The sequence below is a fragment of the Nelusetta ayraudi genome, unplaced genomic scaffold, assembly GCF_046127955.1.
Source record: "Nelusetta ayraudi isolate G7.1 ecotype Tasmania unplaced genomic scaffold, CSIRO-AGI_Nayr_v1 ptg000135l, whole genome shotgun sequence".
In the NCBI taxonomy this organism is placed as follows: domain Eukaryota; kingdom Metazoa; phylum Chordata; class Actinopteri; order Tetraodontiformes; family Monacanthidae; genus Nelusetta; species Nelusetta ayraudi.
The window spans coordinates 13,478,094-13,496,126 of record NW_027466185.1 but is presented as its reverse complement, the minus strand read 5'-3'; the positions used below and the strand labels follow the sequence as shown (position 1 = coordinate 13,496,126).

General features: G+C 45.7%; 1 protein-coding gene and 1 long non-coding RNA gene across 2 annotated transcripts; both read right to left on the bottom strand.

Moving 5' to 3' along the window:
- Positions 1-1,793: 1,793 nt before the first annotated feature.
- LOC142905115 (zona pellucida sperm-binding protein 4-like) lies at positions 1,794-4,308 on the bottom strand. Its single transcript, XM_076051620.1, has 9 exons — positions 4,297-4,308; positions 4,130-4,247; positions 3,867-4,039; positions 3,634-3,728; positions 3,392-3,540; positions 3,125-3,302; positions 2,902-3,034; positions 2,416-2,781; positions 1,794-1,799 (listed from the first exon to the last, which is right to left on the bottom strand). Exons 1-9 carry the CDS (start codon positions 4,306-4,308, stop codon positions 1,794-1,796), a joined length of 1,230 nt encoding a protein of 409 aa, XP_075907735.1.
- Positions 4,309-4,337: 29 nt separating this feature from the next.
- LOC142877245 (uncharacterized) lies at positions 4,338-5,055 on the bottom strand. The gene is made up of 3 exons (XR_012923807.1): positions 4,794-5,055; positions 4,572-4,702; positions 4,338-4,487 (listed from the first exon to the last, which is right to left on the bottom strand). It is a non-coding gene; the product is annotated as an uncharacterized LOC142877245 (long non-coding RNA).
- Between the last annotated feature and the right edge of the window lie 12,978 nt (positions 5,056-18,033).

Genomic DNA, 18,033 nt, shown 5'->3' with positions numbered 1-18,033 from the left:
ATACAGGAGCTTAAATTTGACCCAGTGAAATTTGGCCAGTACTTCTGTTGTCCGTCGGACAATTTGGAGGAGTGCGCCGTCAACTGGCTCCGCGTTTGCAGAGGGAGAGGACATTGTTGACGTGTTGATATGACGTCCTTCGACCATCCAACATTTTGGATTGGTCAGAAGTCCAATATTCGCCTTTTCGCCTGCGAAAAATGCGAGACAGGAGTGAAGAAAAAAAAAAGTAACTGTCGCTTTTACGTTCCGCGAACATTCGCTGCCGGTGTGTACGGTGCTATTGACTTCAGTAGGGTTTAAAATAGCGCAAATTCGCTCCCGGTAAACACTCAGATAGGGACCTTAGACTGGGCAGCAATATGGTCCAGACAAATCTCAAGTTGCTTTTTGCTCACTGCCCGTTTTCACCTACCCCAATACATATATATTCACGTCCTTAAAGGTGACCAACACACGGTTACCCACACTAAAAGCTTTGTAGATCTGTGTATCTCGCTGCTCGTTTCCTCGTATTTCCTGCATCCCGCGAAAACGGTCTGTTTCACTGCCTCCTCCGTGTACGCCTGCCGCCCAGCCCACTCCGCTGTGATTGGTCGCTGCTGAGCCTCACTTCCTCAGTGTGCCGGTGCAAGAGTTGAGAGTAAACGGCAAACTTTGCGAAACCGGCACAATTTAAACACTTACTGTAGTGAAGGCTTCACCCTTTAGCAGCGGTTTAGTGGCTAATCCAGCTTCATACGGACCCAGCGTGGGCAAAGTTACGGCCGCAAGGCGGACCGAAGTTCCCTGGACGTATTTTGTGCCTTCCGTGTCCCCGGAAATATATTTTACTTTTTGTACTGACCGTGTTTTTGTTTTGTATTTTTGCCAGACATTTTAATAGGCTTAGAATGATTTCCTTTCATACTGTTGACTTGTATCAAAACACTGTCCTAGCAGAGAAAATATGGATGCTGAAACAATCACTTCAGTCATAGAGTCGTTTATTAGACAAGAATATCTGCACAACTTAAGTCCACGCCAAGCACAAAGCAGGAAGAGCTCTATACAACTACAACTCATGTTAACATGCTGGCAGCGTGAAAATCGCTACAAGGAGCGAAACTTGCGAGTCGCTGCCTCTTCAGTTTCGCTGCCAGCGAACACAACACACATAAGCAGAGCACGGAGTTAGCAGTGGTGGCTAACAGTTCATCAACACAATTCAGCGGTTGTACGTTGCAAGTAGTCTTAAAACTAATGTTGCTTCAGGTCACAGTACACTCACAGTCATCATCCATGTTTTCAAATATGGCCGTGGCTGACTATTCTCTCATCGTCCACCGGAAAGGAGATCCGGAACGCATTCAAGTCAATGCGTTCCCAGTGTTAAAAAAAAAAAAAAAACAACCTCTGAACACAGCGTAGAGAACCATGCCCAACAACTGGCAGGGCTCACGTCCAAGTCCACAAACATAAAACATGACAGACCAAGATAATTCATGGAATATTTACATTTAATGAAATACATTTAGAAAAAGAAATACAATGGGCTTTATCATAGTGCCACGTCCTTGTTGGTCTTTAAAGTTGGGTCCTTTTTAATCAGCATTTTAGATCTGTGCATTCGTCTTTGTCACTTTTTCATTGCTCCAGTTGGTCCCACTTGGCAATATGGTCCCGACAAATCTCAAATGGCGATTTGTTGAATGTGTGGCCGCTCTTCCACACAAACCCTTAACTGCTTGATTTGCCTGCCCCCCTGCCGCCAAGTTTGATCATGTGCATGAAAACCATTCCGTTAGTGAGCTCTAAAACTGCAAAAAGCAGAGTGAAAGCAACTCAAGGTCATTCAGGTTACACAAGACAGTTTGTTAAAATATTTATTTCTTGAACTTTACGGCCATGTGACAAAACGCTGCTGCTGCTGGCTCTGGGGGCCGGGGCCCTGGCCCAGCTGCTGCCGCTGCTGCTGGCTCTGGGGGCCGGGGCCCTGGCCCAGCTGCTGCCGCTGCCGCTGGCTCTGGGGGCCGGGGCCCTGGCCCAGCTGCTGCCGCTGGCTCTGGGGGCCGGGGCCCTGGCCCAGCTGCTGCCGCTGCTGCTGGCTCTGGGGGCCGGGGCCCTGGCCCAGCTGCTGCTGGCTCTGGGGGCCGGGTCCCTGGCCCAGCTGCTGCCGCTGCTGCTGCTGCTGCTGCTGCTGGCTCTGGGGGCCGGGGCCCTGGCCCAGCTGCTGCCGCTGCTGCTGCTGCTGCTGCTGCTGCTGGCTCTGGGGGCCGGGGCCCTGGCCCAGCTGCTGCCGCTGCTGCTGCTGCTGCTGCTGCTGCTGGCTCTGGGGGCCGGGGCCCTGGCCCAGCTGCTGCCGCTGCTGCTGCTGCTGGCTCTGGGGGCCGGGGCCCTGGCCCAGCTGCTGCCGCTGCTGCTGCTGCTGCTGGCTCTGGGGGCCGGGTCCCGGGCGGCCCTGGGGTCCCTGGTGGCTCGGGGCGTGGCCGTGCGGTCCGTGGCTCGGGTGGCCGTGCGGGCCGTGGCTCGGTCCGTGGCTCGGGTGGCCGTGCGGGCCGTGGCTCGGTCCGTGGCTCGGGTGGCCGTGCGGGCCGTGGCTCGGTCCGTGGCTCGGGTGGCCGTGCGGGCCGTGGCCCGGGCGGCCCTGCTGGCTCGGGCCGTGGCCAGGGCGGCCCTGCTGGCTCGGGCCGTGGCCAGGGCGGCCCTGCTGGCTCGGGCCGTGGCCCTGGCCATATAAAGGCGAGACTCTTCCATCAAAGCAGCGCTCCTCACAAGTCTTTTCTCCTGGGATGCAAACTTCTGTAGAGCACATGAAATAGATCTGCAGAGAAATAGTACATCAGTAAGCAAAGAGATGAGCTTCTGCCTTAAACGGTAAATGGCCACCCAGTCCAATTAAGTGGTTCCCTAGATACTCACTTCTTCATCAAGATGCTTCTGAGATGTTATGTCCATGAACTGGAAAGCCCGAACTTCAAACCGCCTCTGCTGACGGTTCTGGTTAGTGTCATTCACTCGTAAGATGGTCATAGAATCAAAAGGGTTGGCACACCTACACAGACAGGTACATTTTAAATACGACATTCAGTTTGAGGGAAGAAAAACACCAAAAAAAAACAAAAAAAAAAAAACACCTTCGTACCCTTCATAAACCAGCACCAGCGCATTCTTTGCAGAGCGAGGGTAGGCTATACAATAGTTCACAAGAAGCACAGCTTCTGGTCTTGAACAATGCAAAAGCACCTCAAGGTAGAGTGGGGTGCCCAGGAGCACCTGTAGGGGCAGACTGAAGCTGGGATAGTAGCTCGAGTAGTTACTGTCTGTGGGATTGGAAATTGAGAATTAAACGCAAATGAAAGCCCATTAAAGTTACTAGACATTTTGCGTGATTACAGTTCAAAAACTTTACCTCGGGCAATTCTCAAGTGGACACTATACAAGCCTGAACTCGTAAACGTTGAAGGCAAGCTGGATGATGGAGTTTTAACCATGACGCCAACACTTATTAGTGACTTCTGCGTGCCACTTGATGCACTGTAGCGGCACTCAACCATGAACCTACAAGAGACAGTTTATGACAGATTCATTTTCTTGGCGGGGGTGGGGTATGCATCACAATGCATGCACAGCAAGTGTGCTGGATCCACTAACCTGAGTGGCTCAGTTCTTGTAATTGCACCATATTTTAGGTGCAAAACGTCAGCCATCAGCACCTCAGCCATGTAAATCACAGTCCCACTAATGTTCTGTTAGTAAAAATTAATGTTGCTTCTGGTCAGTTTGTGCAGCATTACCGCGACAGTTTGTTGGATGAAGGCAAATTTTATGCATGAAGCAATACCACATGAAACTAGTAAAGAGCAAGAGAACGGAAAAGCACTTACATAAACTCGAACTCCACATTCTTTAAATCCAAACTTGAATATGGCAACCTTGTTATTAACAAAGACAGGCTTGCAGTCAGGATAGCCAGGAATAACAAGCTTTGTGGGGTCCACAGAGATCGATGGAGGGTTGTCACGAATTTCAAAGACAAACTGTTGGTCTGCAGTGCACTCTACAAATGAAATGCAAGTCACCCACAATTGGTCAGATAAGGTGGTTTTTGAAAAAAACCAGAGAAGTCAAAATTCAAAACCAAATTTACCATCCATTGGGTAGTAACAACCATTAGTTGGATCTCGACAACATCCAAGCCTACTGCAGTCTGTAGCACTTATTCCCACAGCGCCACATTTCACTCCCTGTCCTTTTGCTACAAAACACTCTGAAAAAAAACAACAAATTGGCAGAAAATAAAACCAAAGCCAAAACAGAAAACTCCATTTTAAATTGGTCTTACTTCGCAAGTTTGACACAAGCGGTGGAGCGTTTGATTGAATGCACTTTGCATTTTGGCCACTGGTGCGCGGGGCTAGGGCCCCATTTACCACACAATATGCAGGCAAAGCCCTCAGCTCACTACGCTGGTCAGGATACAGCAGCTCCACTGTGTAGTTGTTTGCCTGTAATCATCAAGCAGCCTTTCAGGAAAAGCCACACAGTTGAAGCACTCCTGCCGTGTTTCAATACCTTGCGTACACACTCACATTGCAATTAGCTCTGGATTTAACGTGGCACCCAGTGAACGGTATGGTCACTGCATTTTGCTGGTAGTCCACTTGATAACCACAAACTGGTGGAAGCTCCGTGACAAAGAGATAATTTGCATTCTTGGAATCTGGGGTGGGGAGAGGGCTTGTAAGTTGTCAAGCAGTCATTTTGGAGGGTGGGGGGGGGGGGATAGTGCAGATGAACACCTTGACACATACCCTTGACTCTGACTCCACTTACGCTACCTGCACGCAAAGCAATTAGGAAACTCTCTTTACGGCACTGCACTGTGAGGGCAGGAGTGTCGATTGCGGTGCCGCCGGTCGAGGTCGCTGGAGGCGAAGCCCCCTGGTATCTGCTCTCAAGAGCATCATCAGCCAACACACCAAAATTTTGTTGACCAGAGTAGAAGCTGGCAACAGGTTCTGTTCGTTCGTCCCGGAAACCTGTGCTCTCTGAAGCCAACTCCTCAAACTTCTCCTCGTCCTCGTCATCATAAGGGTCATCTGAAGGGGGAAAGAAGCAGATTGAACAAGTGACTGCAGGTGGAAACCAGCCACGCTCTTAAAGCAATGCAAGCATTCACTTTGTCCATTTTCTTTTTTTAAAACACAGATATAACATTAAAGCCAAAACACTTGCAACTGCACAAAAGAAAAGTGTAATGGCACTGTAGAAGCTGCTGTCCTTTTACCAGGCAGTTACAGGTTCTTCTACAAAAAAAAACAAAACCCCAGCGGAATTCTGCCTCGATTAATAAAGAAAGACAACCCTTAAACCGCCCCACCTACAGTCAAACTAAAACATTAATACCACCAATATTTAACAAACATAGCAAAGCATAACACACTTCCTTACCAAACAAATCCACACTTGGATCAGTCAGCGCGCTTGTCCTGTACTGAGGTAAAAAGTCAGAGACTCTGGGAAATTTGGAAGACTTCCCTGCCTGGCCTGAAACCAGCAGCAGCGTGCTGGTCAGAGCCACCAAAAGCACCGCAAGCTTGCCCTTGGCCATGTGTCCAAGTGGAAGCTAACCTCTTGCTAACTGCCTGTCCCTTGCCTCTGGCAGTTATACAGTGCTGATCCTTCATTGATGGCACCTGGTTGCTGGCTGCTGATTGTAACATGCTGCTTAGCTGAGAACCACTCAGGTGATTTTGATTAGAAAAGTGAAGCCAGTGAACAGAAGCGCTGGTAGAGTTTGTAACCGTTTAAGAGCTCTAATTCTTTTGGTATTTTTAAGACAATGCTATATGTACATGTGTCCTTTTAAATACCTAGGAAAGGCTTTTTAAGTATTTCTATCAAGTGAACTATGTTTTTGAGGTTACTAAAACATATTTCTGTCTTTCGAACATGAATACAAAGAAGAATGCCATTCACATAAATTGCATAGACATTTGTCATTCATATTTGTCCTCTGACTTTAATGTTCCTCTTCATGTTTGGGGAGTTCTCAAATGTACATGATTAGACTGCTGGAAACATAAAACAAAAGTGTCAAGCAAAATCCATGTGATTTTAATCATTCAATGCCGGCCCGTGGCATAGGCAGTATAGGCAAATGCTAAGGGCGCCGTCCATCCAGGGGGCCCCACTAATGGAGGAAGAAAGAAAAAAAAGTAACTCGCACTACTTTTAAAATGAGTTGTTATGTTGTCTTAAAGATGAACAAAATAAGCCCACAATAATTTGACGGCCTAGAAAAGCTCAATAAATAGGTATTATAATGACAATGACACGTTACTTTCGTAGACCCCCCCTCCCCCCTCCGACTAATTAGGATGTACCTGCTCCCGGGGCGGGGATGGTTGCATTTTGACATTTCGACCCCACGGCAAGTTCTAAAACATGTATAAACGTACTAAACCATCTGGAAAAGAAAAGAAGAGGAAGAAAAACGGGACAAAGACAAGGGTGACGTTACCAATGCGATCATGTCATAACATTATTTCACAGTCCGTTGCACAACGACGTATCGTCGTTAACCATTAGCATAAAATGGTTCGCTAGTAATCAATCAATATCTACTGTTAACAGTTTTAATGTCGAACGAATGAAGCTGTTATGGAAAAACTAAGGTAACTACTCCCACCTTACTTTCCATAGGGAAATGTCTAAATATTTGATCCTTTCAGCATTGTGTTATAGACTAAAATGTGTTGACATTTTTGTTGATATCTGGTCAGCGTACATTTTCTTAGCTTGTAAGAGTCGATCAAAATGCTATTCCTATTGTACCCTTTTATTATAGTTGTAAGCCTACCTGTATGATGTGTTACAGTTTGTATTGTCTACAGTGTGTTTATAGTGTCAAAGGGCACCTATGATGCTTTTCCACTTTTCTGAGCTTTAAAAACTTTTACAATGTTGAACCCTATCGTCAAACGATTGAAAATCGTCAAATAATGAGGTTCATGCATTTGGACGTGAGCCCTGCAAATTGTTGGGCATGGTTCTAAACGCTCTGTTCACTGAGGTTTTTTCAACACTGGGAACGCAATGACGTAGTTGCGTGCCGGAGCTCCTTTCATGGCCAAGCTCAGGCACACTCTCGGACTGGTACCGCCCTCCCCCGCTCTGCCCCGGAAGTGATGTCGCGATGCGCTGCTCCAAGAAAATGTTTTTTCGGTGTCAGGAAAATTAAAAAATATAAAATAAAAAATACAGAGCGACTACCGAAGCACCAAGGACCACAATCGTCGGAGTGGAACGAACAGAGAAAATGTTGGAGGTTTGTTCAGCCTAATGCGGATGCGATGGAACACCGGTCCGGTTGGCAACGGGAGGGAGACGGGCTCGACTCGGCCGGTGAACGACGAGAGAATAGTCAGACACGGCAATATTTGAAAACATGTTGAGCTAAAGCACAGGAATGGGAGTTCCTCAAATTCACACTGCACTGCACTGAGAACAACTACACTTCCCAGAGTGCACCAGCAGCAGCAAACCAACTGCATTTCCTGATCTGCCACTGATTTAAAGCACCTGAGGAGCAGTAGGGATCCTCAGTCACTCAGTCTCAAACAGCCGTCAGAAAGAACCAAAAAGAAAATTCAAGGGAAACAAGTTCACTCAAAGGTTCAATCCAAAGACGCCAATGGTCGGTGAAACGTTTTGTTTACCCTTAAGGTGTTTGAAATGGTGTGATACATTTATGTTTGACTGATTATATTATTGCCTAAGCAGAGATAGTTAATGTTATCTGCTAAAATTCTGTTAAACAGTTAAACCCTGCTAAAATTTAATTTCATACAAGTCATGTAATCATTTAATCATGTTTGTGTAATTCAGTCATTCAATCACATTTGAATTAAGATGTTAACTTTGATTTCTTTGTGTTTAAAGGTTTACAACCTGATGAAATATTCAATTTATCAACCGATGAAACCAACCAATCAAAGATCAAAAGTTGGAAGGCAATAAAGTGGATTAAGTTGGGAAATCTGAATTGTCCTCGCGTCCTTTGGGTTTTGAACTAGGGAAGGACTTGACAATGACTGTGAGTGTACTGTGACCTCAAGCAACATTAGTTTTAAGACTACTTGCAGCGTACAACCGCTGATTCGTGTTGATGAACTGTTAGCCACCACCGCTAACTCCGTGCTCTGCTTGTTACGTGTGTTGTGTTCGCTGGCAGCGAAACTGAAGAGGCAGCGATTATGACTCGCAAGTTTCACTCCTTATAGCGATGTTCACGCTGCCAGCATGGTAACATCGGTTGAATAGAGCTCTTCCTGCTTTGTGCTTGGCGTGGACGTAAGTTGTGCAGATATTCTTGTCTAATAATAAACGACTCTATGACTGAAGTGATCGTTTCAGCGTACATATTTTCTCTGCTAGGACAGTGTTTTGATACAAGTCAACAGTATGAAACTAAACCATTCTAAGCCTTATTAAAATGTCTGGCAAAAATCCAAAACAAAAACACAGTCAGTACACAAAGTAAAATATATTTCCGGGGACACGGAAGGCACAAAAAATGTCCAGGGTCCTTCGGTCCGCCTTGCGGCCGTAACTCAGCCCGCGCTGGGTCCGTACGAAGCTGGATTAGCCGCAAAACTGGGTGAAGGGTGAAGCCTTCACGGCGGTAAGTGTTTAAATTGTGCCGGTTTCATAAAGTTTGCCGTTTACTCTTCACTCCTAACTGAGGAAGTGAGGCTCAGCAGCGATGAAGAGTGTGACCAATCACAGCGGAGTGGACCGGGTGGGGGTGTACACCGGCAAGGCTGGGGGTGGAGTGAAGTGAAACAGAGCGTTTTCGCGGGAAGCAGTAAATACGAGGAAAGGAGCCGCGAGATACGCAAATCTAAAAAGCTTTCAGCGCGGAAAATCGTGTATTGCTGCTCTGGAGGGGCCAGACATCAAATACAAAAGCCCGGAAATTAGTATAATAGCTGACCTTTAAACTTTACATCAGTGTCAAAGTGCACATCATTCACGTTATAGCATAACTTAGTATTTCCACATTCCATATTATACTTCAGTTCACTAATTCAGTGCATTCTGCTAATCCTCATTTGGTCTTATATAATTTGCATATCAGAAAAAGTATACAAAGTATACATTTACAGTATAGTGAACATCATGCATATGCCTATTAGACTTTTTGTGTATATTATTTCATTTCATTTTATTCTTGAAATCATATTATGTATCATCATATGTATTATTAGACTAATGTTTCATTCTATTCTTCTCTCTTCAGATGCGTTCTTGAGGGTTCTCAGTCCCAGCCCCGCAAATCTTGGCCAATTTACTGCATCGACTGCTCTTCCTGTTGCCTCCACCTCAAGTACTCTTCCTCTCGGTGTCGGGGCTGGTGCCGGCTCATGGCTGATGTAACCCATGCCAAAAATGCGAAATAAATAGGAATAAATAATCTATAAAAAATTGAATAAGTAAAAAGAAAAGAATTAATTCAACAGTAATTAATTCATGGGTTGATTAAAATGTATTTGAAATAATAATAATAACATAAAAAATTAAAAATATGTTCAGGCAATTCTGTCGCTACCCCCTTTTTGGGACGAGCGATCTAAAACGCAGCACCTGCGTGACCTGCAGCTACGTTACACAGACCGAGGGAGACAGCAGAGAGAGCGAGCGGTAAAACAAATCTAAAGAAAACAGCGTAAAAAGACAGTTTGGAGCCCAAAAAACGCAACCTCCCGGGTCAGGAACGAACGGGGATTGTGTGGAGAGTGAGCGACACTGGTTTCGGTCAGGTTTTTGTGCTGGGATTCGGTGATACGGAGTGGAGTGCACGCAGCCGCGTGTGGACTGGAAGAAGAAGGCGAGCCACACCCAAGACTAAGATTTCACCGTCTCGTTTCTCCAGGACAGCAGTGAGAAAGACGGTAACTCGCTGCCAGAGCGGTGGGAGTGAAAGAAAACTCTTGAAACTTTTTGTTATTTTTATCGAGCTCAAAGAACTGTTACTATTTTGTTTTGAACTTTGATTATTGCCAGCTACTTGAATCACTTAAGTTGTATCAAGCAACAAACTTGTGAATATTAGCTAATCTTTTGAATGTGAATTGTATTTGTGGTCCACTCAGCTTTGAATTAAAGGTTTTTCCTTTTTCCTATAAAAACAAAGAGAGATTAAAATAGAGTTAACTCAGAATCTAAAAGTAGTTCTAGTTCTAGTTCCCAAATAGGTCAAACCTAGGAATTTAAACAAATTAAACTTAGCTTAAATTAGCTTTATATAACAAAAAAATAACTCAATTGAACCAAAAGAGTAAAATATTTCTTTATTTTTTCATTTTCTTATGAAGCGCTTTAGAACCTGCAGAGCATTTTTTTGGTATCTTCTTTATACTGTATTTTCTTATATGTGTGTTCAGTAAATTGCCGGCCTTTACATTTAAAGTTGCGGTCTCTGTGTCTTAATTGTTGCTCCCCACTCCTCAGAACCTAGACTTGGCCCAGTGGTGCAGTTAGTGGTGTGACACCAGTGCTACAAATTTGGCGAGCCAGCCAGGAGTGGCTTAAAGCAGTTAAAGTTAGTGACCAGAGACCGTTTAACATTATTATCATCTGCAAAACAATATGGATGTCATCCGAAAAATAGTGTAAAAATCCCTAACTCAGTCATAGTTAGTGGCGTAACCAATACAGAAAATGACGAAGATCTATATGACTTCCTGAAGCAATATGGCTCTATCCAAAGAACAATCCCAGTAGATCCTAGTGAGCCAGAGTCAAGCAGACAGGTTATTGTAGAGTTCACATATGGCACTGCTATTCAATCTCTCTCACCCTCATTGCCCTGCAGACTTGACAGTGAATCCAACGTTGGCACGACTTACCTCATTAGAGCCTTAGCTAGTGTCTACACACCTATGGCTGACGGAGCAGGGGCGGCTAGCCTCGAAGAGGAGCCACCTAAGAAAAGTTGGACTGTTCACCCGGGTGCTCAGTGGCAGCCTGCCCCGGAGGCTGCTGTGCACGTGAGCCCCCTGCCCATTGCAGCACCGGAGAAGGATGTTCGGCCTCGTTGGTCTGCATCACCGACAACATCCTCGGGAAGAAACCAACCTACCTTGAGACTCTCTGATGTCAATCCACCTGAGATACAAAAGGTAATAGTTGAGCACATCGTAAGAAATGAAGACTCTGCTTTGCAAGTGCACACTTCCTTGAGACTCAGACCCTTCTCTGGGCGTGTCCCCCGTCCCAACAGTGAAGTGGATTATGAGACATGGCGTTCAAATGTAGAACTTCTTCTTAAAGACACAACACAGTCTGACCTTTACAAGTCACGAAAGCTCCTTGAAAGTCTCTTGTCACCTGCCATTGATATTGTGAAGCACCTGACACCTGAATCCTCGCTCATTGTGTACCTGGAGATCTTGGATTCTGCTTTCGGCACAGTTGAGGACGGAGATGACCTCTTCGCCAAATATCTTAATACAATGCAGGATAATGGTGAGAACCCTTCAGCTTATCTTCAACGGCTGCAGGTGATGCTGAACACCACCCTCAGGAGAGGAGGTGTAACTGCAAGCGACCTTGATCGGCATCTTCTGAAACAGTTTGTCAGAGGCTGCTGGGACAATACCTTGATAGCTGAACTCCAGCTAGAACGAAAGAAACAGAATCCACCTACCTTTGCTGAACTTCTCTTATCGCTTCGCACAGCAGAAGATAAGCGTGCTTCCAAAGCATCTCGCATGAAGCAACATTTGAATATTTCAAAGCCGAGAGTGTCCTCTCATTATCAAGGTGTTTATATGCAGAGTGAAGAAGACTGCAATTCACCTCAGCCAACTTTTGATCACAGGTCTGAAATCCAAGGTCTGAAGAAACAAATAGCTGATTTGCAATCCCAGCTCACACGTATCACACTGCAAGAGAGTAGGAAAGCTAATAAACCAGCTACCAGACCAGCAGCTTTCCAGCCAGCTAGCACAACCCCCCCCCCCCCCCCCCCCCCGCTGTCCTTTCAACATCTCAAAGGTTGCAGCCTCACAGCCGAAATGTAAACAACAACACAAGCAATAGACCAAAGCCCTGGTATTGCTTTAGATGTGGAGAGAATGGACACATTAAACCTCAATGTGAAGGTGAGCCAAACCCCTCTCTTGTAGCTGAGAAGAGAAAGCTGCTAAAAGACAAGCAACTGGCATGGGATGTTCAACATGGTGTCCCAAACCCTGACCCTTTAAACTAGAACCAGTCCTGGTTGAGGGACAAACGGGGACTGGAACACAGACAAAGTGTCTCAAAAAGAAACCACACAGAGTTCATGTGCATTCTCACACACAAAAACAGTCAGTGTCTTTGCCAAGAAGACTAGTTGGAGCCAAGTGCACCGCACAAGTGACTATATGTGATAAAGACTGTAGTTGCTTGTTAGATTCGGGTTCTCAAGTAACAACGATCCCCAACTCTTTCTATCTAGAGAACCTGTCCCACTTACCTCTCAATTCCTTGAATGACCTGCTTGAAGTAGAAGGAGCCAACGGTCAAAGTGTCCCTTACCTTGGCTACGTTGAGACCACCATCAAGTTTCCAAAGAGCTTCCTTGGAGTAGATATCGAGGTCCCCACATTGGTTTTGGTTGTACCTGACATGCGCTCCACCTTGTCATCAGTGCTTATAGGCACAAACACTTTGGATGTTCTTTACGAACAGTATGCAGACATCGCACCTCAAGACTGTGAGTCTCTCCCTTATGGTTACAGAGTCGTCTTGAAGACACTTGAAATCCGGAAAAGACAGTTCATTGATTCCAGTCTGGGGAAGGTGAGACTACATAGCGCTGACTTTGAAACCATCGCAGCTGGACAGACCAAAGTCTTTAAGGGGTCAGTGAGCTGCAGAACACCTAACATTGGGAAGTGGGTGATGGTCGAATCACCAAAGTCAGCTTCCTTGCCAGGCGGCATCCTGGTGACTGATAGCCTGGTGAGTCTACCATCTAGACAGCCACGCTGCGTACCAGTCACACTCAAGAATGAGTCAGATCATGACATCACCCTGTCTCCAAAAGCTGTCATTGCTGAGATACACGCTGTCCAAAGTGTCCAGTCCGTCAAGACCCCTGACTCAGACCACCACACAAAACCTGACCGTAACCCAGATCTCACATTCGATTTCACTAATTCTCCTGTACCCCACGAGTGGAAAGAGAGGATAACTGAAAAACTAAGATCAATGCTGGAGGTGTTTGCATTACATGAGCTCGATTTTGGCCGGACTGACAAGACAAAACACCACATAACCCTCAGTGACGAAACGCCTTTCAAACATAGGCCGAGACCTATACATCCACAAGACATAGAGGCTGTGCGTAACCATCTCCAGCAACTCCTCGATGCAGAAGTCATTCGTGAATCAGAGTCCCCTTTCTCCTCTCCGATTGTAGTCGTCAGAAAAAAGAATGGCGAAGTTAGACTCTGCATAGATTACAGAAAATTGAACACTCAAACAGTAAAAGATTCCTACGCCCTACCAAATCTTGAAGGGTCCTTCTCAGCATCGACCGGGTCCAAGTGGTTCTCAGTGCATTCATTCATTCATTCATTCATTTTCCATACCCGATCTCAAATCAGATCTCAAATCAGGCTTCTATCAAATAGAAATGGAGGAAACAGACAAACACAAAACTGCATTTGTCTGCCCGTTAGGATTTTTTGAATTCAACAGGATGCCTCAGGGGATAACTAACGCCCCAAGCACATTCCAGAGGCTTATGGAGCGTTGCATGGGAGAGTTGAACTTAAAGCAAGCCCTGGTTTTCATTGACGACCTCATTGTCTTCTCATCGACACTGGAGGAGCACGAGGAAAGGTTGATGCGTGTGCTCAACCAATTGAAAGAGTTTGGCTTGAAACTGTCGCCTGAAAAGTGCAAGTTCTTCCAGACCTCCGTAAAGTACCTCGGCCACATCGTGTCCGAGAAGGGCATTGAAACCGATCCCGATAAGACGGCAGCATTAAAAACCTGGCCGAAACCAAACAACTTGAAAGAATTAAGAACCTTCCTGGGGTTCAGTGGTTATTACCGCAGGTTCGTAAAAGATTATTCAAAGATCGTAAAACCGCTTAACGAGCTCACCGCTGGCTATCCGCCGCTGAGAAAACGGACTAAAGCCATTGTGAACCCTGAGAAATATTACAATCCAAAAGACCACTTCGGCGACAGGTGGACACCTGCTTGCCAGGTAGCATTCGACGCCATAATCAAAAAGCTAACAACTGCCCCCATCCTCGGCTTCGCTAATCCCAAGCTCCCCTACATTCTGCACACGGATGCGAGCATCTCGGGTCTCGGTGCCGCACTCTACCAGGAACAACAGGGACAGAAACGAGTTGTTGCTTATGCGAGTCGAGGCCTGTCAAAATGTGAATCCAGGTATCCTGCGCATAAATTAGAGTTCCTTGCCCTTAAATGGGCAGTAACAGAAAAATTCCAGAATTACCTTTACGGAAGCCCATTCCTTGCTGTTACCGATAGCAACCCATTAACATATATTCTTACCTCTGTTAAGCTCAACGCCACGAGCTACAGATGGTTAGCTGCTCTGTCCACGTTTGATTTCCAGCTGCGGTACAGGGCAGGTAAACAAAATCAAGACGCGGATGGGCTATCCAGGCGCCCCCACAGCCGATTGCCTGACGACACATCATCACAAAAAGAGTTGGAGAGGATACAACAGTTCACAAAGAGGCACTTGTCGGAAACTGACTATACAAACCTGAACGAAAACACCATCAAGGCCATCTGTGAAAAACACTTAGTTCACCAAGTGACAGACAACGATACTGAGGAGACATCACCCAGCACCACCTTGGTGGTGTCACTTGCTCATCATCCAAAAGCCCTCCCAGAAAGCTTCAATGAAGAGGATAAGCTTGGTGGCTTACCTGTCATCTCCTCGTTAACACCAGCTGACTTGAGGGACAAGCAAAATGCTGATCCTTGCATTCGTGAAGTACTCCGGCAAGTAGAGTCGGGAGAGAGACCTCCACCATCCCTGAGGAAGGAGCTTCCTGAGCTTGGTCTTTTATTAAGGGAGTGGAATAGGCTTGAGGTCTTGAACGGCGTCTTGTATCGCAAGCGGCAAGATGGTGCCCAGCTTCAGCATCAGCTTGTGCTCCCTGACACCCTGAGGTCCTTAGCCCTCAAGAGCCTCCATGACGACATGGGCCACATGGGCACAGAACGCACCCTAGACCTTGTCCGGAAGCGTTTTTATTGGCCCAAAATGTCAGCCGAGGTAGAAAAAGAGATCAAAACCTGCAACCGCTGCATACGACGTAAGACCATGCCAGAGAAAGCCGCACCACTAGTCAACATCGTAGCTACGAGACCGCTCGAGCTTGTGTGCATGGATTTTCTCAGTGTGGAGCCGGACTCGAGTAACACGAAGGACATCCTGGTCATTACCGACCATTTTACGAAATATGCAGTGGCTGTCCCCACCCCGAACCAGAAAGCCAGGACAGTGGCCAAGAGCTTATGGGACCATTTCTTCATCCACTATGGCATCCCTGAAAAGCTCCACACTGACCAAGGTCCAGACGTTGAGTCGCGAACAATAAAAGAACTGTGTGAGCTCATTGGCACTCAAAAGATAAGAACCACCCCGTACCATCCGAGAGGGAACCCTGTAGAGCGTTTCAACAGGACCCTACTCAACATGTTAGGAACTCTTGAAAATCAGAAGAAGAGTCATTGGTGTGATTATGTCAAGCCATTAGTACACGCATACAATTGTACTAAAAATGAGACAACTGGCTTCACCCCTTACGAGTTAATGTTTGGGCGCCAGCCAAGGCTGCCAGTTGATCTGGCCTTTGGCCTCCCAGTTAATCACGCTCCGGGCTCACACTCGCAATATGTCCGAAACCTGAAATCTCAACTTGAAGGCAGTTACAGAGTAGCAACTGAGAATGCTAAAAAGATGGCAGATCGCAACAAGGCAAGGTTTGACAGACACGTTGTTGACTCAACCTTGAGAGAAGGCGACAGAGTTTTAGTTCGAAACGTCCGTCTCAGGGGCAAGCACAAGTTAGCCGACAGGTGGGAGTCTGACGTGTATGTTGTTCTGAGACAGTCTGGAGACATCCCAGTGTATGTTGTAAGACCTGAGACGAGAGAAGGTCCACAAAGAACCCTTCATCGTGACCTCCTGCTGCCATGCGGTTTTCTCCCTGCAACTCAAACTGAAAATGAAACCAACACATCAGAGGCAGTAAGACGACCAAGAACTCGGCAGCATACTCGGAACAACGGTCCAGATGAAGCCGATGAAGATGAATCCCAGTTTTACTCTGAGGAGTATAACTGTCGTGGTCACAGAAACCTGAGAGTGGAAACAATAAGGTCCGACCTCACCCCAGGACCCATGGAACCCCCACCAGAAAGAATTGAACCGGGAACTCCCGAAGAATTGACTGCTGTTGAGCAATATCCTTCAGATGTGGCCCAAGCTTTCCCTGAGGATTCTCCAGTAGACACTCATGACCTGAACCAGCCTGTTCCAGCAGACTACGACCTACCTGACCTTGAAAGGGAAGACTTACCTGTTCCAGCAGACTGTGACTTACCTGTTCCTGAAGTGAAAGACTCACCTAACAAAGACTTACCGAATCCCGACATGAGCAACTCACCTAAAGAGGAAACTGGAAATCCACCTGAACAAGAAATCGACAACTTACCTGAAAATCTACCAGACATCACTTCAGAATCTGTTGAAAGAAATCCCATAGAATCAAAAGATGAAGATGACACAGAAGGAGAAGAACCAACAGAAGAAACAGAAGGACAAACAGATGTACGGAGATCACTCAGACGCCGTGAACCAACACGCCGGTTTCACTACCCTGAGTTAGGCAACCCCTTAGTTTCCATAGGTACTTCCTTGTTTCAAGGGTTAAATACTGCCCTGAGTAATTCTCTTAATGATAATGCCAGTAGAGATTGGTCTACCTTCAATCCCTTTGAAATACCACAGACAATAGTTACCAAACAGCCAACCATGCACAGGGACGTGCATTAGGTAAAGAGGGGAGGATGTAACCCATGCCAAAAATGCGAAATAAATAGGAATAAATAATCTATAAAAAATTGAATAAGTAAAAAGAAAAGAATTAATTCAACAGTAATTAATTCATGGGTTGATTAAAATGTATTTGAAATAATAATAATAACATAAAAAATTAAAAATATGTTCAGGCAATTCAGCAGAGAGAGCAAGCGGTAAAACAAATCTAAAGAAAACAGCGTAAAAAGACAGTTTGGAGCCCAAAAAACGCAACCTCCCGGGTCGGGAACGAACGGGGATTGTGTGGAGAGTGAGCGACACTGGTTTCGGTCAGGTTTTTGTGCTGGGATTCGGTGATACGGAGTGGAGTGCACGCAGCCGCGTGTGGACTGGAAGAAGATGGCGAGCCACACCCAAGACTAAGATTTCACCGTCTCATTTCTCCAGGACAGCAGTGAGAAAGACGGTAACTCGCTGCCACAGCGGTGGGAGTGAAAGAAAACTCTTGAAACTTTTTGTTATTTTTATTGAGCTCAAAGAACTGTTACTATTTTGTTTTGAACTTTGATTATTGCCAGCTACTTGAATCACTTAAGTTGTATCAAGCAACAAACTTGTGAATATTAGCTAATCTTTTGAATGTGAATTGTATTTGTGGTCCACTCAGCTTCGAATTTAAGGTTTTTCCTTTTTCCTATAAAAAAAAGAGAGAGATTAAAATAGTTAACTCAGAATCTAAAATAGTTCCCAAATAGGTCAAACCTAGGAATTTAAACAAATTAAACTTAGCTTAAATTAGCTTTATATAACAAAAAAATAACTCAATTGAACCAAAAGAGTAAAATATTTCTTTATTTTTTCATTTTCTTATGAAGCGCTTTAGAACCTGCAGAGCATATTTTTGGTATCTTCTTTATACTGTATTTTCTTATATGTGTGTTCAGTAAATTGCC

Coding starts and splice junctions, on each gene's coding strand:
- LOC142905115 (XM_076051620.1), bottom strand. Junction 3,541..3,633: donor ACAAGAACTGAGCCACTCAG/GTTAGTGGATCC, acceptor TGTCTCTTGTAG/GTTCATGGTTGAGTGCCGCT. Junction 3,303..3,391: donor CCACTTGAGAATTGCCCGAG/GTAAAGTTTTTG, acceptor CCAATCCCACAG/ACAGTAACTACTCGAGCTAC.